We start from the raw sequence: 17736 nt of genomic DNA, 5'->3' as shown, positions 1-17736 counted from the left end.
ATTGCATATATCTTTTTATTTATTGTTTCCTCTTCAAAATGAAAAGATAATCAAGTAGGATTATAAATTAGATCACACATCCTTTTAAGTTTTAGAATAAGTAGGAATTTGAACAGCATCTGTGTTGCACAGAAACTTTTCTTAGTGAAAAATGTTTTGAACACTTCTAGGATTATAATTCTGATTGTTGCTTTGTTTTATAGTGAAAATGCCTCGTGTTAAAGCAGCTCAAGCTGCAAGGCAGGGCCCTGCAAAAAGACGTCTTGCAGAACAGTTTGCAGCTGGGGAGATAATCACCGACTTGTCAAAAAAGGAATGGAAACTAGGATCACCCATTGGCCAAGGTGGCTTTGGTTGTATATACCTTGGTAAGTGGATGACTGCTTCCAGTTAATTGTCAATCCAAAGATTTATGTGCTTTTTAAAGTAAAAATAGTTTCTCAATTATGAGCTTTTACAGGCTGTTCCTAATAATGTACAGTCAACTTAATATTGTGTGGTTAGGCAAAAATGCATCTCTGACATAGGAGTGGAAAAGATGATGATTGATTTAATCACAGTAGAAAAAGAGGGTAAGATATCTGTAATATTGTCATTAGCGAGTGCTGTGCTTTAGATTTTTAAGGTATTCTTTATCATCTTAATGTTGTTTGAGATCCAAAAAAAGCCATGTAAATCTTTCTTTCCCTACCTCTGCCCAATTATGATTTACTCCCTCTGTTTTGGTTTAACTTGGAGAGTTTCAGATCTTTAGTAGTTGTGGATTTATTTTTCCTTCTAGACCACCCTTACAGTCACTGTAGTAGAATTAGGAGAATGACCTAGAAACTGCCTAGTAGGTCTGATTTAATATGCTATTAGCATATTTGCCCTGAAATTTTGGGGGACTCATTGGGGAGCCCTGAGATTCTGTAGGTTAATTAAATTATTGATTTCAAAATATTTTATGTGATTGCTCTTATTCTGTCTGCTTCACCAGAATATTATAGTGATGCAACACAATTCATTTTTGCTTTTGATAATCCTCTCTAAGTTTTCCATTCTGCGTTCTTACCCCACCTCTAATCTCGATTCATTTAGTTCATTACTTATTTAACTTTTGCCATGGAGGTTTGCAAAATTTTATGTTTAGTAGAGGAACCCTGTCACACGGGGCGGCCTGCGGGGTCTCAGCTCTTGTTCCCCACATAAGAATGCAGGATGCGGCTAGGCCAAAAAGGAACACCCACAGAGCCATAGGTAGGGGAGTCACACCACCGCAGTCTCACTGGAGGCTGGAGTCACGCGACGTGCGACCTGCTGTCTGCTTTTCTGCCAACCCACCTCACTTGCTAGCTGCAATCTGCCGTGCTAACTGCAATCTGCGCTTGCTAGCTCAGCCATCATCTTCTTGCTAGCCCCCAGTTTTTGCTAGTGTAGCCACGGCAGTTATATTAGTGGCCAATGGCTCACTGGTTACAGCTGACGGCCAACTAGCCACAGCTGATGGCCATCCAATCACAGCTGATGGCCATTTACTACCTGAGCCAGCACCTTTCCATGTGAGGCCGAGAACCTGGAAACTGCACTCTTGGCTCTGTCCCCACAAACCCTTTTTCTCTTACAAGCAACGTCTTTCTCAGAATACTAATAGTGTAGATTAGCGTCATGTGGAAACTTCTTTGAACTGCAAATTCTCAGGTCCTAACCCAGACCAGCCAATCAGAAACTGTAGGGACAGAGCCCAGTTTTGTGATTGGACAGGTAGGTCCTCCAGGTGATTCTGACTCTCCAGTTTGAGACCCGCTGACATAGATAGAAGAGCAGCTGCTCTGACTCTGGAGGGGTCTCACTCAACCCCTTCCAGGACCCATGGGCTACAGTTGGTGAGACACAGTCTCTGGAAACATGAAATCATAGCTGTTGATGAAACACAGCTTGAAAGCCACTGCTTTACTGTGTTTCATAAATATGGTTCCTCTAGGTCAGTGGCACTTGTCTTTGGGAAATAGGTGTGGATTCTTTAGTTTTGTTCAGAGAACCCATTCAGAGGCTGTCTCTGACTTAAGGTGAAAATGCTCATAAACCACGAAAGGTTACTAGCTATGTAAGCCAGGTGTATGTTTTTTGGCCTTGAAATTTAGAGATGGTAGATTACATAAACTGTCTCTACTGCAGAGTGTGTGAATTAGGACATCCTGTTTTAGGAATGGGAACATGTCTTTAAACAAGTAGGTTCTTCACATTTGTTACTTTGCTGTTGCAACCTTTGGCAAATTTGGACCTTGCTTTGTGTAACTGTTTTATTTGTATTTATGATCAGAAAGTGCCATCTCATAGCAAGTTGTTTTTAGCATTTAATGAAAATGCTAAAATGAAAGATTTCTGTGACAAACCTTTGCTTCTGTAAAACTGTATTGATAATCTGGAGAAGGGATTTGCTTCAATATTGCTTCCTCCAGTTTCTCTCTCTGCCTGCTGATACACCAAGACAGCCATATATTCACGGTCATCAGCAATTTCTGCCCATGAACTAAACAGATTGCTTTTGAGTTTTCTTTGGATGTTTTCTGCGGCATTTGCTACTGTTTATCTTTCCCTCTCATAAAAATGGCTTCCATCGTCTTCATGACAGTGTACCTTCACCTCTGGTTTTCCTCCTTCCTCTCTGGCTGTGCTTGCCATCTTCGCAGGTCCTGCTGTGTTCTCCAGCTTTCCTTCTTTGGCTCACTTTTCATTCTGTGTGTTCTCGCTGATCTCATCCAGCCTCATGGCTTCTGTGACTGTCTCTGTACTGTTGATTTCCGTTCTTCTGTCTGTAGCCTAGGGCGTGATCTCCCCGTCCAGGCCCAGAGCCGGTGGCTCACAGGGACCTCCCCGAGGATGTCCCACAGGCATGTCTAGAGTTCAGGCCTTCCTCCTCCATCTCAGGATCCTCTTGGAATCAGGAGAGGACTATCTGAATGAGTGACAGCCCTCTGGGAAGGCCAGACACTGGGAAGGCATTCTCGGGTACTCCTCACTGCTGTCCCTTGTGCCTCATGTAGTCCTGGGGCGTTACCCGTGTGACGTTTCAGACCCATTCATTTCTCTCCACCTTTGTTGCCACTGCCTTGTTACTATCAGTGCAGGTCATTTTCATGTCTTGTTTGGATTCTCATTCTAGCGATGAATCTTCTCTGCTCATTCTTGTCCTTTTGCGTGCCATTGCTCACACTGGGGCTTGAGTGACCTAGCCTGCTAACCAGATCCTGTGACCTTCCATTTAAATTTCCTTAATGTCTCCCTGCTGCCTTTAGGATAAAGGGCCAATGGTGTGAGAATGGCATACGAGACCCTCTATATAGTCTGGTCTGTAGGTAACATTTCCCTTCATCCCTTTTATCGCCTTAGAATCTCTGCTTTGGCTGTAATTCTGCCTTCTGTCTCTTGATCCTTGTATCTGATACTTAGTTCGCTTTGGTTTTCCAAAGCTGAATTTAGGGCAGGTACTGTCTGCTTGTTTGTTTATGGTCCCCTGTGTTAATCCTTCCATAATCCTTTGCACGCTGCATTGAAATCACTTTTCTTCCTGCCAGAAAAAACATGGGCCTCTTGATGATGGGACAGCTCTTCTTACTGTGTGCCCAGTGCCTGGCATATTGTTCAGTACACATTGTTTGATTGAGTTCTTGAGCTTCTCTCCCCCCTTTCCTCATTTGAATTGTACAATATTACTGAGATACTGTCCTCATTTTGATGTTATGTACACTAAATGCGTATTTACAAAATCTGACCGTGCTTTCTTACTGATCCAGTATCCTTGGCTCTTCCTTGAGGAGCACAGAACTCTTCACCTGCCTATTTCAGCCATTTTTATGACTTGGTGTCCCTTTTTAGTCTGAAGTATTGCAGTTGCAGCCTTTTCACGATACTGCTGCTTCCCAGCTGGTTAGTGGTTTCTTGGTTTCTTTTGCCTGTCCCTCTTTTTCTCTTTAACTTCTAATGTGAGAATGCCCTAGGGCTCAGTTCTAGGATTTTGTCTTTTCTTTCTACACTCATTCCCTGGAGGATCTCTTCCAGTTTCATGAGTTTTAAATGAACAACATTCCTGGGTTGGTGACTCTCGTTTTTTTCCAACTTGGACCACTCTTCTGAGCCTCAAGACTTGTATATCAACTGCCTATTTAACGTCTGAACTTGGATGTTTAATAAACATCTCAAACTTTAGACACCTCGAAGCACTAGCCCCTTCTGCAGTTTATCTTAGGAAGCAGTTACTCAGGCCAAAAACCTGGAGTCATCCTTACTGCCCCCACCCCCTCATCAACTTCATTAATTCCTGTTGACTCGTCTTTGAAAAGACTGTGTTTCCCCGAAAATCAGAACAGCTGGACAATCAGCTCTAATGCGTCTTTTGGAGCAAAAATTAATATAAGACTGGGTCTTATTTTACTATAAGACCGGGTCTCATGTAAGACCCGGTCTTATATTAATTTTTGCTCCAAAAGATACATTAGAGCTGATGGTCCGGCTAGGTCTTATTCTCGGGAAACAGGGTATGTTCAGTCTGATCACTCATCCATCACCTTGTCTGCTCCCACTCTGGTTCAGGCCACCACCATCTCCCCCTAGAGTACTGTAATGGCCTAACTGATCTCCCTGCCTTACCCTCTACATTCCATTCTTCACAAAGCAGCCTGAAGAATTCTGGAAAAATCAGAGTCTGATCTTGCCAGTCCTCTTCAGACCTTCTGGTGGCGCTCCATCTCATCCTGCAGTAACAGCTTTATGTCACCTGTCAAGCTCATCGTGTTTGCTTGCAGGTGCTTTTATGCTCTGTCTCCTGTTACACTCCACTCAATTCTTCTCCAGCTACTTTGGCCTCCTGGCTTTCCACAAACTTGTCGAAGGCGCCCACATCAGGGCCTTGGTGCTGGTTGGCCTGAAATTTTCTTCCTCGGACATTTTACAGGGCTTGCTCCCTCACTGCCTTCAGCCCACTGCTCCAAAGACACCCTGTCAGTGGGGTTTCTCTTACTGCCTTGCGGCACTGCTTCCTTGCCTCTCTTGCTTAATTGTTCCTCTATTACACTTAGCACCATCAGCCATAGTTTGTATTTTAATTGTTGTCCATGCCCTGCCACCGAAACATTAGCTTCATAATAAGAGTAGCGGTTACTTTTTCCTGTTCACTGCTAAGTCAGTTTCTTAGAAACTGGCATATATAGTAGGTAGTTGGTAAAAATATTTGTTTAATGAATATGGGCAGCCTTATATTTCTGACTCAGTATTCTAGGGCAACTGCGCTTCTTTATTTATGTGAAACAAAATGGCAGCCACATTAAAATTATTCTGGATGGCAGTTTAGAGTTCTGGTGCCACTTATCCTGAATCGAGATGAGATTTTTTTGGCCCCCGAAACTAATGCTTTTGGGAACTTTTAGCTCCTTCTTTGCTTACCTTCCTGATGCTGCTACTGAAAAGGATTCCCTTGTTTGTTCAATTTAAGAAATTGCATCAGTTATCATCTTCTTGGGAATTCACAACATACATTAGCATATCAAAGGCCATGCATACTTTTGAATTAAAGAAATTTTTAACTTGGAGTTTTCTATACTTAATTGATCATCATAGTGAAGATACTAGCCATTGTAAGATGCATTCCAATTTCAGACTTGTTAAAATACGAAAAAATGTCTTAAAATTGATGAAATACACTGTAATGAGATCCTGAAACACTTATTTGGGAACTGAAATTTATTCTAAGGGGTTATGGATATACAGACCTAAATATTAATAAAGATTAGTAACAGGCTATTTATGATGATGCTACTTCTTGCTCTGACATTACATATGTCACTTTTTCAAACAGCTGATACGAATTCTTCAAAATCGGTGGGCAGCGATGCACCCTGTGTTGTAAAAGTGGTAAGAAAATATTTGAACTGATTTTTTCTTTTTTGTTGCTTTAGTGTAGTACTGTATTTATTTTGTAAAATATCCTTTTTGATAACTGGAGTTAATTAAACCATAAGGTATTACATTTTTAATGTTCCATAAATATTTAATGAGATACAAAAGTAGCTTTATAGTTTTAAATAATTTGAGTTAAAAAAGTCTCTGTCCTGTCTTTTGAATTAGAGTGGCAGTGGTATTTGGGGAAAAAGGATTGAAAGCATAGAGGTTTACAGATGTGGAATAAAGCTATTCACTTCATTTTTATTTCAGCTATATTTACAGTAGATGATATGCTTTTCATATTTATATTCTGTAAGACTGTACTTCCTTAATGAAATTTTGTTGTATTTTATCTTGCATTGGCTTCTGAACTTCTGTTTGGTCAATTTTTTCTTTTTGTTTATTTCCAATTTTCTTCCCGTCCCCTTCCATTTTAGTAAATTAAATTATTTATTTAATTGTGATCATTTTGAAACTTCTTTTGGCTATACTAATGGTGAAATTAGTTTGTAATGAGTTAAGGTTGACAACATTCCATGTGACATAAGCATGCTTAAATAGCCAGGTCAGTTTATATATTGGTGCACTGAAAGATATTTTAACTACTTTTTTTTGTTATCAGTATATTACACACTTTTTTGCTTACCAACATTTATAACTTCCTTCTCTCAAAGTTCTTTAATGCATGTTAGGACATGTTTGTGTTACATAGAAGAGGTAACAAGATCTGTTTTTTTGGCGAATTACCACATTTGTCTCCCACCCTTCCTTTTTCTTTTTTTCCTGTAAAGGCTACAGAACTCGAATTAGAATTACCCCAAGGTTTTTTGTTTTGGTTTGTTTTATTTTACTCTCTTTTCAAAAAGGAATATATTTGATTCCTTATGAGTTAACTCTTTTGGACTCTAATTGTTTTAGTGATTGCTTTTAACATGTTTTTTATTCAGGCATAGTTTTTTACAAGGAAATACGTAGATATTAAACAATTTGAATACTTTTTTTGACAAGTGCATACACCCTTGTAACTGCCACACCTATTGAAATATAGAACATTTCCATCACCCCAAAAAGATTCCTTGTGTCCTTTTCTGGTCATAGCCCTGCTTCCCGCATCCTTGGAGGCAACTGCTTATCTGAGTTTTTTTTGTTTTGTTGCTGTGCTTTCCGTTGTTCCTGTTCTAGAACATCAGACAAATGGTATTGTACAGTAATGTACTGTTGCATCTCTGACTTCTTATGTTCAGCATGATGTTTTAAAGTTTCATTCATATTGTATCAGTTGCTTGTTCAGTCTTATTGCTCAGTAGGTTATATCTATGGACATATTATTGTTTGCTTTCCATTTCCTATTGATAGGCATTTGGATTGTTTCCACAGTGTGTCTATTATGAATAAAGCTTCTATAAACATTGTTGTATAAGTGTTTTTGTGGATATCGTTTTTTATTTCTTGTGGGTAAATACCTAGAAGTAGAATTGTGGTTTGTGGGTAAGGTGTAGCTTTAAATTTGTAAGGAGGTACAAGGCCGAGTTCCAGAGTGGTCCTGCCACTTGACACTTGGACCAGTAATATCTGAGAGTTAGGGCATGCCACTTCCTGTTTGACACTTGGAATTGTCGGGTTGCTTGGTTGATCCGTTGGTTTATTTAGCCATGACATTGGGAGTGTAGTAGTGTCTCATAGTTTTAGTTTATAGGTTACCTGATGACTTATTCTGAGCCCTTTTTCATTGTGCTTTTTGGCCAGTCATACATTTTCCTTTGTGGAGCGAGGCCTCCTCAGTCTTTTGACACCCCCCACCCCCTCACTTTTTTTTAGTATAACAAGGTGTTTTGTTTTTTATAATTGAATAGTAAGAGAGGTTCTGGATCGAAGTCCCTTTTCAGATGTGTCTTGTAAATACTTTCTCCCAGTCTGTAGTTTGTCTATTTATTTTCTTAATGCTTTTCCTGCATCTGTTGAAGTGAATCATAGGATTTTTCTCCTTTATTCTACTAACATGGCAATTATATTGATTGATCTTTGAGTGTTGAATGAACTTTGTATGCTTAACATATACTCCAATTAGTTATGGTGTATTATGCTTTTTACATAATGCTGGAATTGACGTGTTAATACTTTGTTAAGGATTTTTACATCTTTGTTCATGAGGGATACTGGTCTTTAATTTTTTGCCTAATATCTTTAAATTAAAAACATTTCGAATCTCCTTGTTTGGTTTTGGTGTCAGGGCTGTTGGAACAGTGATTTCAGTTGTGACTCGATGTAACTCCCCATTTCTTCCCCCACGGTGTCCTCCGTCGCTTCCTTTTTACTCCTAGTGCCTCTATGAAGAAAGCTGGGGCTATCTGCCATGGGCTCCCCTAGTTTCCTGGCTTTTAGAGGTCACTGTTCTGTACTGCCTGTTTTGTCTAGTGCTTGAAAATAGCAATTTCCTATATTTTGTCCACTTTTAATATTTGTTTACAGTGGGAGGGCTAATTGGTTCCCAGTTACTCCATCATGCTTGTCGTGGAAGTAAAGTCGGTAACTTTAAAGTGTGTGTCATTTGTGTGTTTCCCCTGACATTTCACTTTTCTTCATGACCTTTCATTCTGGAATTCTCTTCTTTCTCGTTAGAGAAAGACTAGTATTCATTTTGAAATAATCATTTTGTTGCTAAATCAGAGGAACGAAAATTATTTTGATTAAATTGGGTCATTTGCATGGACTTAAAGAGTATTATCTGCATTTGTCTTTTTTTTTTTTTTTTTTAAGATTTTTATTGGGGAAGGGGAACAGGACTTTATTGGGGAACAGTGTGTACTTCCAGGACTTTTTTCCAAGTCAGGTTGTTGTCCTTTCAGTCTTAGTTCAGCTTCAAGTTGTTGTCCCTTCAGTCTTAGTTGTGGAGGGCGCAGCTCAGCTCCAGGTCCAGTTGCCATTGCTAGTTGCAGGGGGCGCAGCCCACCATCCCTTGCGGGACTCGTGGAATTGAACTGGCAACCTTGTGGTTGAGAGCCCACTGGCCCATGTGGGAATCGAACCGGCAGCCTTCGGAGTTAGGAGCACGGAGCTCCAACCACCTGAGCCACCGGGCCGGCCCCTATCTGCATTTGTCTTTGATACAACAAATTCAAATATTGAAATCTACTGGTAAGATTAGTTTCTTCTTGGGATAGTCCCCTTTTGACTTCTCAGAATCTCAAGGCTCAAAAAATTTGGTCACGTCTGACCGCTTCGCTGTGGGTTAATCTGCACAGTCGTTTCCAGGTCTTGGGAGGAAAGCGCGCCCGGGCCCTGTCTTTCGGTGAGGCTAGTGTGGAACCGTGTCTTCTTTCTCCTATGTAACCTGAGCTTCTTTACCTTGTGTTTTATTTCAGAATTATGGTATTTATTATGGGTAATTCTAAGTATTTCAGTTGTGACTCGATGTAACTTGACTTTTACTACCTTTTTTACTCACAGTTATGGAAAAAATGTGTAATAACAAGTATTTCCTAACTGCTTAAGGTAGCAAATTACTTTACATTTCTATGTTTAAGGCCATTTGTTATCAAGCCTAGTCCAGTACTCTGCCTCTCCTGTCTCCTAATTCAGTTCTGTTTCCATTAGCCTGTATTACTCCTTCTCTTTGTAATTAGGACGATGATAAATATTCAGTTGATTTCTCTTTTGCATTTAATATTTCAGTAACATTTTCAATGTCATAGTTTGCCTGTGATTCTGGAAGAATGCCATAAACAAAACAATACTACTGATTTTCTCTTTCCTCTCAAAGGGAGACTTTAGTGACTACTCTTGGCTTGTTTCTTCCTGATACCTGTCTTTTCTGAACTCCTTTAATCTCCTGTAGCCCTCATTCTATTTCCATTTATTTTACAATTTCACTTGCTAATGCTCTTCTCATGCCATCAGTTGTTTTTAGTTTTTTATGGGTTTATTTTGTCTCCCTAACTAGATTTTAAGTTATTTCATGATAAGAACCTTGTTTTAAGCTTTTCTTTCATGCCTACTCTAAGTGCCCGTTTTGTTTTTTTGAAGACTTTTTAGCCATGATTCCCACCACCTTTTAACTTCTTAACACCACCCATTTCCATTTCTTGTGTATGCCTCTTAGAGTAGGCCCGTTCATGATTTGCCCTCACTTGTGACATGCTATGCCAGAGCTCTGTCCGTTACTGTGCTGCAGTTCTTTTCTTCTCCGAGCTTTACAATATTAAAAGTTGAAATGGTTCATCAAATGGAAACGTAAAATGAGTATCTGATCTGTCTACTATTAACATCTGAACTATTGCCATCTAAAACATTGAGGCCTATTAAAAGTCATGTTTTCAAAGAACAGGTACTCCTCTTTTGGGAAATTCCATAATTAATTACTAAATAAAAAGCAAGATAACAAAGCTATAGTATAGAGGTAATTTTATAAAATATTAATAGCAATGTGTGTGAAGAAAATATGTCAAACTATTACCAAATTTTCTAAAATGAGCACGTATTTTATTTTTAGAGGTAAAAAAACCTCAGCAAATGTTAAGAAGTAATCGAAGGCAAATTACTTCTTAATGTGACATTACACTTAATAATGTAGTAGCATATCAAACAGTGATTCTCAGCTTCGCTTGTACAGTCTAATCAGACCCTCTGGATGCACGGCCTGGTCACTGGTATTTTTAGTAAAGCTCCCCAGAGAAGTCTTTTGTGCATCGAGGTTGAGACCACTGGTAGGGTCTGGCGCACAGAGCTCTGTAATTATTTTCAGTGGAACCATGTACGCATGCTCATGTTTATCTTTGTTTGGGGCCCTTTATTCAGTAGGGACCTGCAGGTACCCGTGCTTCTGGTTGGGCTTCTCGTGGAACACTTGTCACAGGTCTTGGTTGCTGCTAATGTGCATGGCTGCTCTACCAAGGAGCTCCAAGTAGTTAACCCACACGGTTTTTTACAGTTGGCTTTGAAATGAAGACATACATATTCAAGATAGATGTTTAGGTAAATTCTAAATATATTCTCTCTTCTGCCAGATGAGTGTGTCTGGTTTTGTTTAGGGTCTTGCTCCTTATTGACTTGCGGGAGCAGCCCTGGCGTCGTGGTGCATGCTGGGTCTCCAGAGATGGAAAACTTGTACTCTCTGTCTCTAGATAACCGAGAGACTGCATTAGTATTTTATTTTAGTCCAGTAAATGTGCAGGGGGAAATGGTAAATTGGAAATAATAAGTTCAATAATGCAAGGAGAAAAACATTCTCCTTTGCATTTTCTTGTTAACAGACTTTATAATAATTTATAATAGTTCTTTCAGTTACTCACCCTTTGTAGTTCTGTCAGTGAGTTAATAGCAGAACTGGAGGTGGAGGTCAAGTTTTCGGATCTTGTGTCTTAACAGTTCTTTACATCATGGTCACTTTCCAGTATGAGTGGATTAAACCTGTATTTTGAAGTTCCCTGGAAAGAAGTTTGCAGACTGATGTTTAAGTTCCCTCACTGATGTTATGAGAAGTGACCTGAGTTTTCAACTCATATATCATAATTTTTTGGTAGGAAGAAGAAACTTTATACAGCTTCCTTTTTAAATGGCAGCCAGTTGCTTTTAGATGGTGCCATTGAAATATATCACATTTTAATTTTTTTTTCTGTTGTCATCTTCATTTTGACACTTAAAAGTCTTAAAGAAACGTTTAGTGATATTCTAGTTAAAATGTCAGTCCTGATTTCTTTTCTAAATCTTGGCTATTATAGAGCTGGCAAAGTATTTCAGATTTGAAATATGTTAATAAAATTTTAGTTATGAGTTAAGGTAGTTTCTTTAACAGAAACAGCTAGCTTTGGCTAGAATGCAATGGCAAGGAAGTAGCTCCTTTATTTTGTTATAATGGAGTCTTACTGGATTTGCAGAAGTATGAAATGAGCTCAGAGAGCCTTCATTGTAGTGGGGCTTTCATTATAATAGCCTGATTTATATAGGTTGATTCTCATTATTATAAGTTTAATAAATTATTGCCTGAAGGGAAGCTTGAAAATTAAAGTTGATATGACATAGGTTGAAACTGAATAAATCAGAATTTTATACTGGTGGGTAATAAGCTAGGATTTGTCTTAGGAAAACCCCTTTCAAACCTGAATCATATTAATAATGAGCTGTTCTAAAAGTTAGCTTTTGGAGGGTAGTGTACCAAAATTCCTTCTGTTGAATTTCCATTTTTTTCTTCATTACTTACACTGAATCTCTTACTCCTGCTGAATGCCTGTTCTCAGGCCACAGGCTCTAAACATGCACAAGTGTCTGTGGCTACCACTGCTGCTAAGGACGGAGCCACTGGTTATGGCGAAAATTGAGGTACTGAGTCCGCAAATTAGGACTTGGCACCCTCACCTTACTAGTATATTGGTTCGTTTCTACTTAAGAGGTGATGACATGCCAAACCCTTGTATTCCAGTCTCCTCCAATGCTGGGCTGAAAAGTATACTTACCTGTAGCACATAAGACAAGCTTATTTTCAGATTCTGATCCAAGTGCCATCTATTGCCCATTTGCTGTGGAATGCTCAGTCTTAAGTAGGTCCTGCCGACGCTGCAGATTGGCTTTTTGGTTTCCCTGTACGTACTTTAACTTGGGATTCCTATTTTTCTGAATGACAAGAAACCTGAGATGTTAGAACTGTGTGTATAGAGTGGTTTTATTTAAACCTCAAGGAGTAAAATTAACTTCTATGACAGTGAGGGTATCTTGAATGAAAAAACCCAAAACATTTTTAGTATTTGCAAAAAGTATCTCCAGTGGCTGAAAACTACGTATTTTCACAAATATTCTCTCGGTTAAGGTATCAGGCCTCATCTATCACTTTCCTACTGCTCTACTGACCCTTGAACTCCAGCTACACAGATATTTTGTCCAAAATAAAATTTTTCCTATACTTCCTAAAAGAAAGGCAATTCTGCAATTAGAAATGTTAGCTTCCTGGTTTGAAGTTTTCACTGCTTTTCATAACTTTTCTCAGATTCTCAATAAACAAGATAATACCAACACAGAATATTAAACATTAAATAGACATTAACCAGTTTTAATCAGACAAAATTTACTATTTAAAAATGCCACAAAATTGTACAATTTTCCTCACCCTTCCATACTTACTTAACAAGACAAAACTCCCGACAGGCTGGTGTTCCTTGCTTATCACATACCTTTTTGTGAGTATACTCCTATGTGCCTCTTTGCAAATAATTTGTTAATGTCTCTTAAAATGTGAAATGAATGTAGTCCAGTAAAATTGGTGGGAAACAATTGTTATTGAGCCCTGTTTTCCTCTTGATTTTAAATTGTCACGTGGGAAGTAAATTGTAGGGCTCCTTAGTTTGGAACATGTGGAATCAGTATCAAAGGAAAGGATGCAATTAAATGGACTGCTTGCTCACTCTGGAGTTCCAGAATACTCTTCTTTGTGATAAAGTTGGTTTCTGCCAGTCTTGGTAAACTATATATAACTATAATGAGAAACGGGGAAGGAATGGGATTGTGCCAGTAATTAGTTAAATCAAGTATTGAAATGTTATTAAATCTCAGAAATGTTTTGTAGCCTCTCGTTGAAATAGTTAACATGGTTGCTGATCTTTGCCTAGAGAATGCTTAATACAGATACATATTTAAGTAGTTCTTAAACTTCTGCAATGACTGAGCTGTACATCTAATTTTGTATAATTTATAACTTATAGACTTGGAACTGGAGAGAAATGTAAGACTTACAGACTATTCTGAGAATATCTAAAACATTTCTAAACAGTTTGACTTAAACAGTTATAAACTTAAGTGTCAGAATTACATTGCTTGGAAAAAAAGATTGATTTGTTAGTCTTTTTTGAAGTTTCACTGAAGATAACTTAGTAATTTTAACTGCTGCTAGTACTAATTAACTCCTATTTTCAAGGAACCCAGTGAGAATGGACCTCTTTTTACTGAATTAAAGTTCTACCAGCGAGCTGCCAAACCAGAGCAAAGTAAGCAATACAAAACATGTTAGCACTTTTAACATGACCATTGTATCTATATCACGATTATTTAATTTTTACTTTATAAATATGTTCCATGTAAATGAGATTTTATGAAAGAATTCTGATCTCTTAATGGGTTTATTACAAGGTTTTACCTGTTTCGATATATAAAGTTAAGAATAAAATTAATAAATGATATACAAGTTCTGACAATTAAGTTCGCGAACTTGCCACCGTGCGCTTACACTGGCAGCCCTGTACAAACAGCTCGGGAAGGTGTCATAACCCTGGTATATCAGTGTCTCACAGCTGTGTTCATGTCAACATGTGGCGGTGTCTTGCTGAGTGGCATTCATTATTATTGTGTGTTTTTGTGTGCCGTTGCAAGAATGTCTGAGCTTGAATTAGAGCAACGAACAAGCATTAAATTTCTTGTTAAACTTGGCAAGAGTGGAAGTGAAATCAAGGGACATGTTAGTCCAAGTCTATGGGGATAATGCCATGAAGAAAATGGCAGTGTGCAAATAGATTAAACGTTTTTCTGAGGGGAGAAACTGATGAAGAGAGGTCAGAGTGGCCAGTGATGAGCAGAACTGACGAAAACATTGCAAAAATTCGTCAAAATTGTGGGCTGACTGTGAGAAGCATAGCAGACCAAGTAAACATCGATAGGGAAACAGGAAACTCTTAACTGAAAATCTTGGCATGAGAAAGGTGTGTGCAAAAATGGTCCTGAAGGAGCTCACCGATGAACAAAAGCAAAGGAGAGTCGAAGTTTGCCAAGACCTTTTGGAGAAGCAAGATGATGTTTTGGGCTGTGTTATCACTGGTGATGAAACATGGATGTACCAATACGACCCTGAAACAAAGCGTCAAAGTGCACAATGGAAGTCAGCCAATTCTCCACAACCAAAAAAGTTCTGTCAGTTCAAATCAAGAGTCAAAACAATATTGCTAACCTTTTTTGATGTCAGAGGGATTATTCATTATGAATTTGTAACAACTGGACAAACAGTTAACCAAGTTTACTATTTGGAAATACTGAAAAGACTTCATGACAAAATCAGACAACCTGAACTTTTCACCAACAATTAATTCATGGCTTTTGTATCATGACAATACACCAGCTCACACGGCACTGTGTGTGAGTGAGTTTTTAGCCAGGAAACAAATAACTGTATGGAACACCCTCCCTACTCACCTGATCTGGCCCCCAATGACTTCTTTCTTTACCCGAAGATAAAGGAAATACTGAGAGGAAGACATTTAGGACATCAAGGGGTAATAGGACAACAGCTCTGATGGCTATTCCAGAAAAAGGGTTCCAAAGTTGCTTTGAAAGGTGGACTAGGCGCTGGCGTCGGTGCATAGCTTCCCAAGGGGAATACTTCGAAGGAGACTAGTGATATTCAGCAATGAAGTATGTAGTACTTTTTCTAGGATAGTTCGTGAACTTAATTGTCAGACCTCGTATGATTTAGGAAATGTTAAAAATTGAGAAATAACCTTAATCCATGAGCGTGGCTTAAGGAACTCTAAATCTTTCTGAGTATTTTTCTAAACCCTGGAGAGCACAACCTGGGATGAGGGTGAAGATGCCATAATTGATGAAATAGAACAAACTGTCAAGCTAGAGAGCAGGGCCTCTTCTAGCTACTCTGGTCCTTTCTATCCTCCCTGCCCTATTCCGCCTCCCCTCTCCTCCCCGATTTCAAGGACTCTCCTGGTTGGATGGTATAGGCTCAGAAATCTGTAGGAAACCTTTCATTTTTCCTAGAGCTTGATTTCCTGGTTGAGGACTTTTAGAATGAGGTAAAAACTCTTAGATTGGGGTAAATAAGTCTTTCTGAGGTAGCAAGTAAACATTTACATAATTAGGGATACTAATTGCAACCCCAGTACTGTGGTTTGATTTTTTTAAAGAATGTTTTTTTGCATAGTTTTTGTTGTAAAAAGACAATATTTAGGACAAGGTAACAAAATATTGTGGGTTAATAAAAATGCTTTGAATTCCTTTTTATTATAATGTACCTTTTACTTTTTTATGAATAAATAAAAGTAAAATCTTATTACATGTATAAGTACATTTTGTTCTTAATGATTTAAAAGATTATTGCATCTGTTTTAATTTGTAGTTCAGAAATGGATTCAGACCCATAAACTGAAGTACCTGGGTGTCCCTAAGTATTGGGGGTCTGGTCTACATGATAAAAATGGAAAAAGGTAAAAATATACATGTTTTGTTTTTCTCCTCACTTTTTTGAGCATTCACTGTGCAGTTGGTTTAGTCAAGAATTATTTACTGAGCACCTACAATCCTTCCAGGCCTTCCTCTGGGCTGTGTGGAGTGTGTGTGGCAAAGTGAACAAGGTGTTATGGCTGCCCTCTGCTTTCCATGGCCACAGGCTGCGGTGCCCCATTATAATGGCAGCACCTCTCATTTGGAGGACTTGTACAAGCACAAACCAGTGACAACTGGCTGCAACCCAGCTGACAAGTCAGGACAGAGCCAGGGCGCCCTGGATTTTTGTCTTAAAAATAACAAGCAAACAAACAACTCCATGTTCTTTATGTAAAAGGAAGCCCTTCAAGTTTCAGTTCTGTCTTTCATGTTAGATGTTTAATCAGCCACCTCAGAGTCCCGGTCTTTATGAGGTTTCAGTCTGGTGGGTGAGAAAAAGCTACCGTGAAACATGTATGAACCAATTAGAACAGTTAAGTGCTCAGTCGTGTGATGCTGACTCTTACGGGTCTTAGGAGTTCGGAGAATAGGGAGAACCTAACTGTTGAGTTGGAGAAAACCTCCAATAGTTTGATGCATAATTGATACTTTCTAAATATTTGAATGGTAGTCCATGGAGTAAGGCTGGTAGCTGAGATTTGAAGAGCAGACTTAGTTTGGAGTGGGGTTTGGATGCTTTCCCTGCCTGTGGCGGAGCACTTGGACGCAGCTCTCCTAAGGAGTCAGCAAGGCCCCGGTTCCTTTACCTTGGCTTTTGCCTTCCTCACCTTCGCCTGTTCTCTGTTAATTCCCTACTGTGTAGTCTCGAGGTGGCTGCCCCGTTTCTAGGCTTCGCTTGCAGACCGTGCCCCACAGAAGAAAACGGTATTGCTTCTGGTGAGCCTCACTTTCCTGGCGACGAAACCGTTCCCTGGAGGCTTGTGGCAGACTTCCTGTCATGTCATCTTGGTCAGAGTTTTGTCGATGTTCATTCTTCAACCAGTCATGGGCAAGGGCAGAGCGATCACAGCGATTTGCGGGGTGAAGTGCTTGGCTGAGTGGAAGAGGGTGGAATGCTTGAGCAAACTGGTGTCCTGGGAGCCAAGGCGGGCAGGAGGGAGTTGCTGGGTGGGCGGCCAGTGTTGTTCCCTTGGAAATGCTCCTCCTGGAATCCATGCATTTCTCAGTAACGTGGGAACTCCCTGAAATGATACATGACATTTTGTTACATATGGTTTTGCTGGAACAAGGTTCTCTATTTTTATGAAATGTTCTGGAGAAATAGTATAGATCAAGGTTTGATTAAGTAATTTATACACAAGGATTCTGGAGCCAGACTGCGTGGTTTCAAGTCTGTGTTTAGCTCCTTAGAATGTGTCCGACTGGGTAAGTTCCTCCTTTTTTGCCTCAGTTTTGTCATCTGTGCAAATAAAGTACCAGTTATTCACTTAATAAGGGGGAGTAAATATAAAGCTCTTAGAATATATGTTAAACATGTGTTAGGTTTTTACTCTCATAGGGGTCTTTAATTCCTTAAATGTTAAGAGCGGCTGGTTTAGAAAATCATTGAAGGGGAGGGTGGCTCTCAAGTGGGAGAGTAATGTGAGCACAGGGACAGGATAGGCCCCTGGC

General features: G+C 39.3%; 1 protein-coding gene across 7 annotated transcripts in view; it reads left to right on the top strand.

Annotated features, from left to right (window-relative positions):
- The window catches only part of VRK1 (VRK serine/threonine kinase 1), a 110658-nt gene that overhangs the window by 64117 nt on the left and 28805 nt on the right, over positions 1 to 17736 (top strand). For all 7 annotated transcript variants that reach the window (XM_019750667.2, XM_019750666.2, XM_019750664.2 and 4 more), the window contains 4 exons: positions 204 to 368; positions 5834 to 5889; positions 13820 to 13889; positions 16019 to 16106. In XM_019750667.2, coding sequence (XP_019606226.2) covers positions 209 to 368; positions 5834 to 5889; positions 13820 to 13889; positions 16019 to 16106 — 374 coding nt within the window. In that variant the 5' untranslated portion in view covers positions 204 to 208. The remainder of the gene's footprint in view (positions 1 to 203; positions 369 to 5833; positions 5890 to 13819; positions 13890 to 16018; positions 16107 to 17736) is intronic.

This window comes from Rhinolophus sinicus, linkage group LG03 (genome assembly GCF_036562045.2).
Source record: "Rhinolophus sinicus isolate RSC01 linkage group LG03, ASM3656204v1, whole genome shotgun sequence".
In the NCBI taxonomy this organism is placed as follows: domain Eukaryota; kingdom Metazoa; phylum Chordata; class Mammalia; order Chiroptera; family Rhinolophidae; genus Rhinolophus; species Rhinolophus sinicus.
Note: the sequence above shows the minus strand (reverse complement) of the source record. Positions and strands in the feature narration are given on the sequence as shown.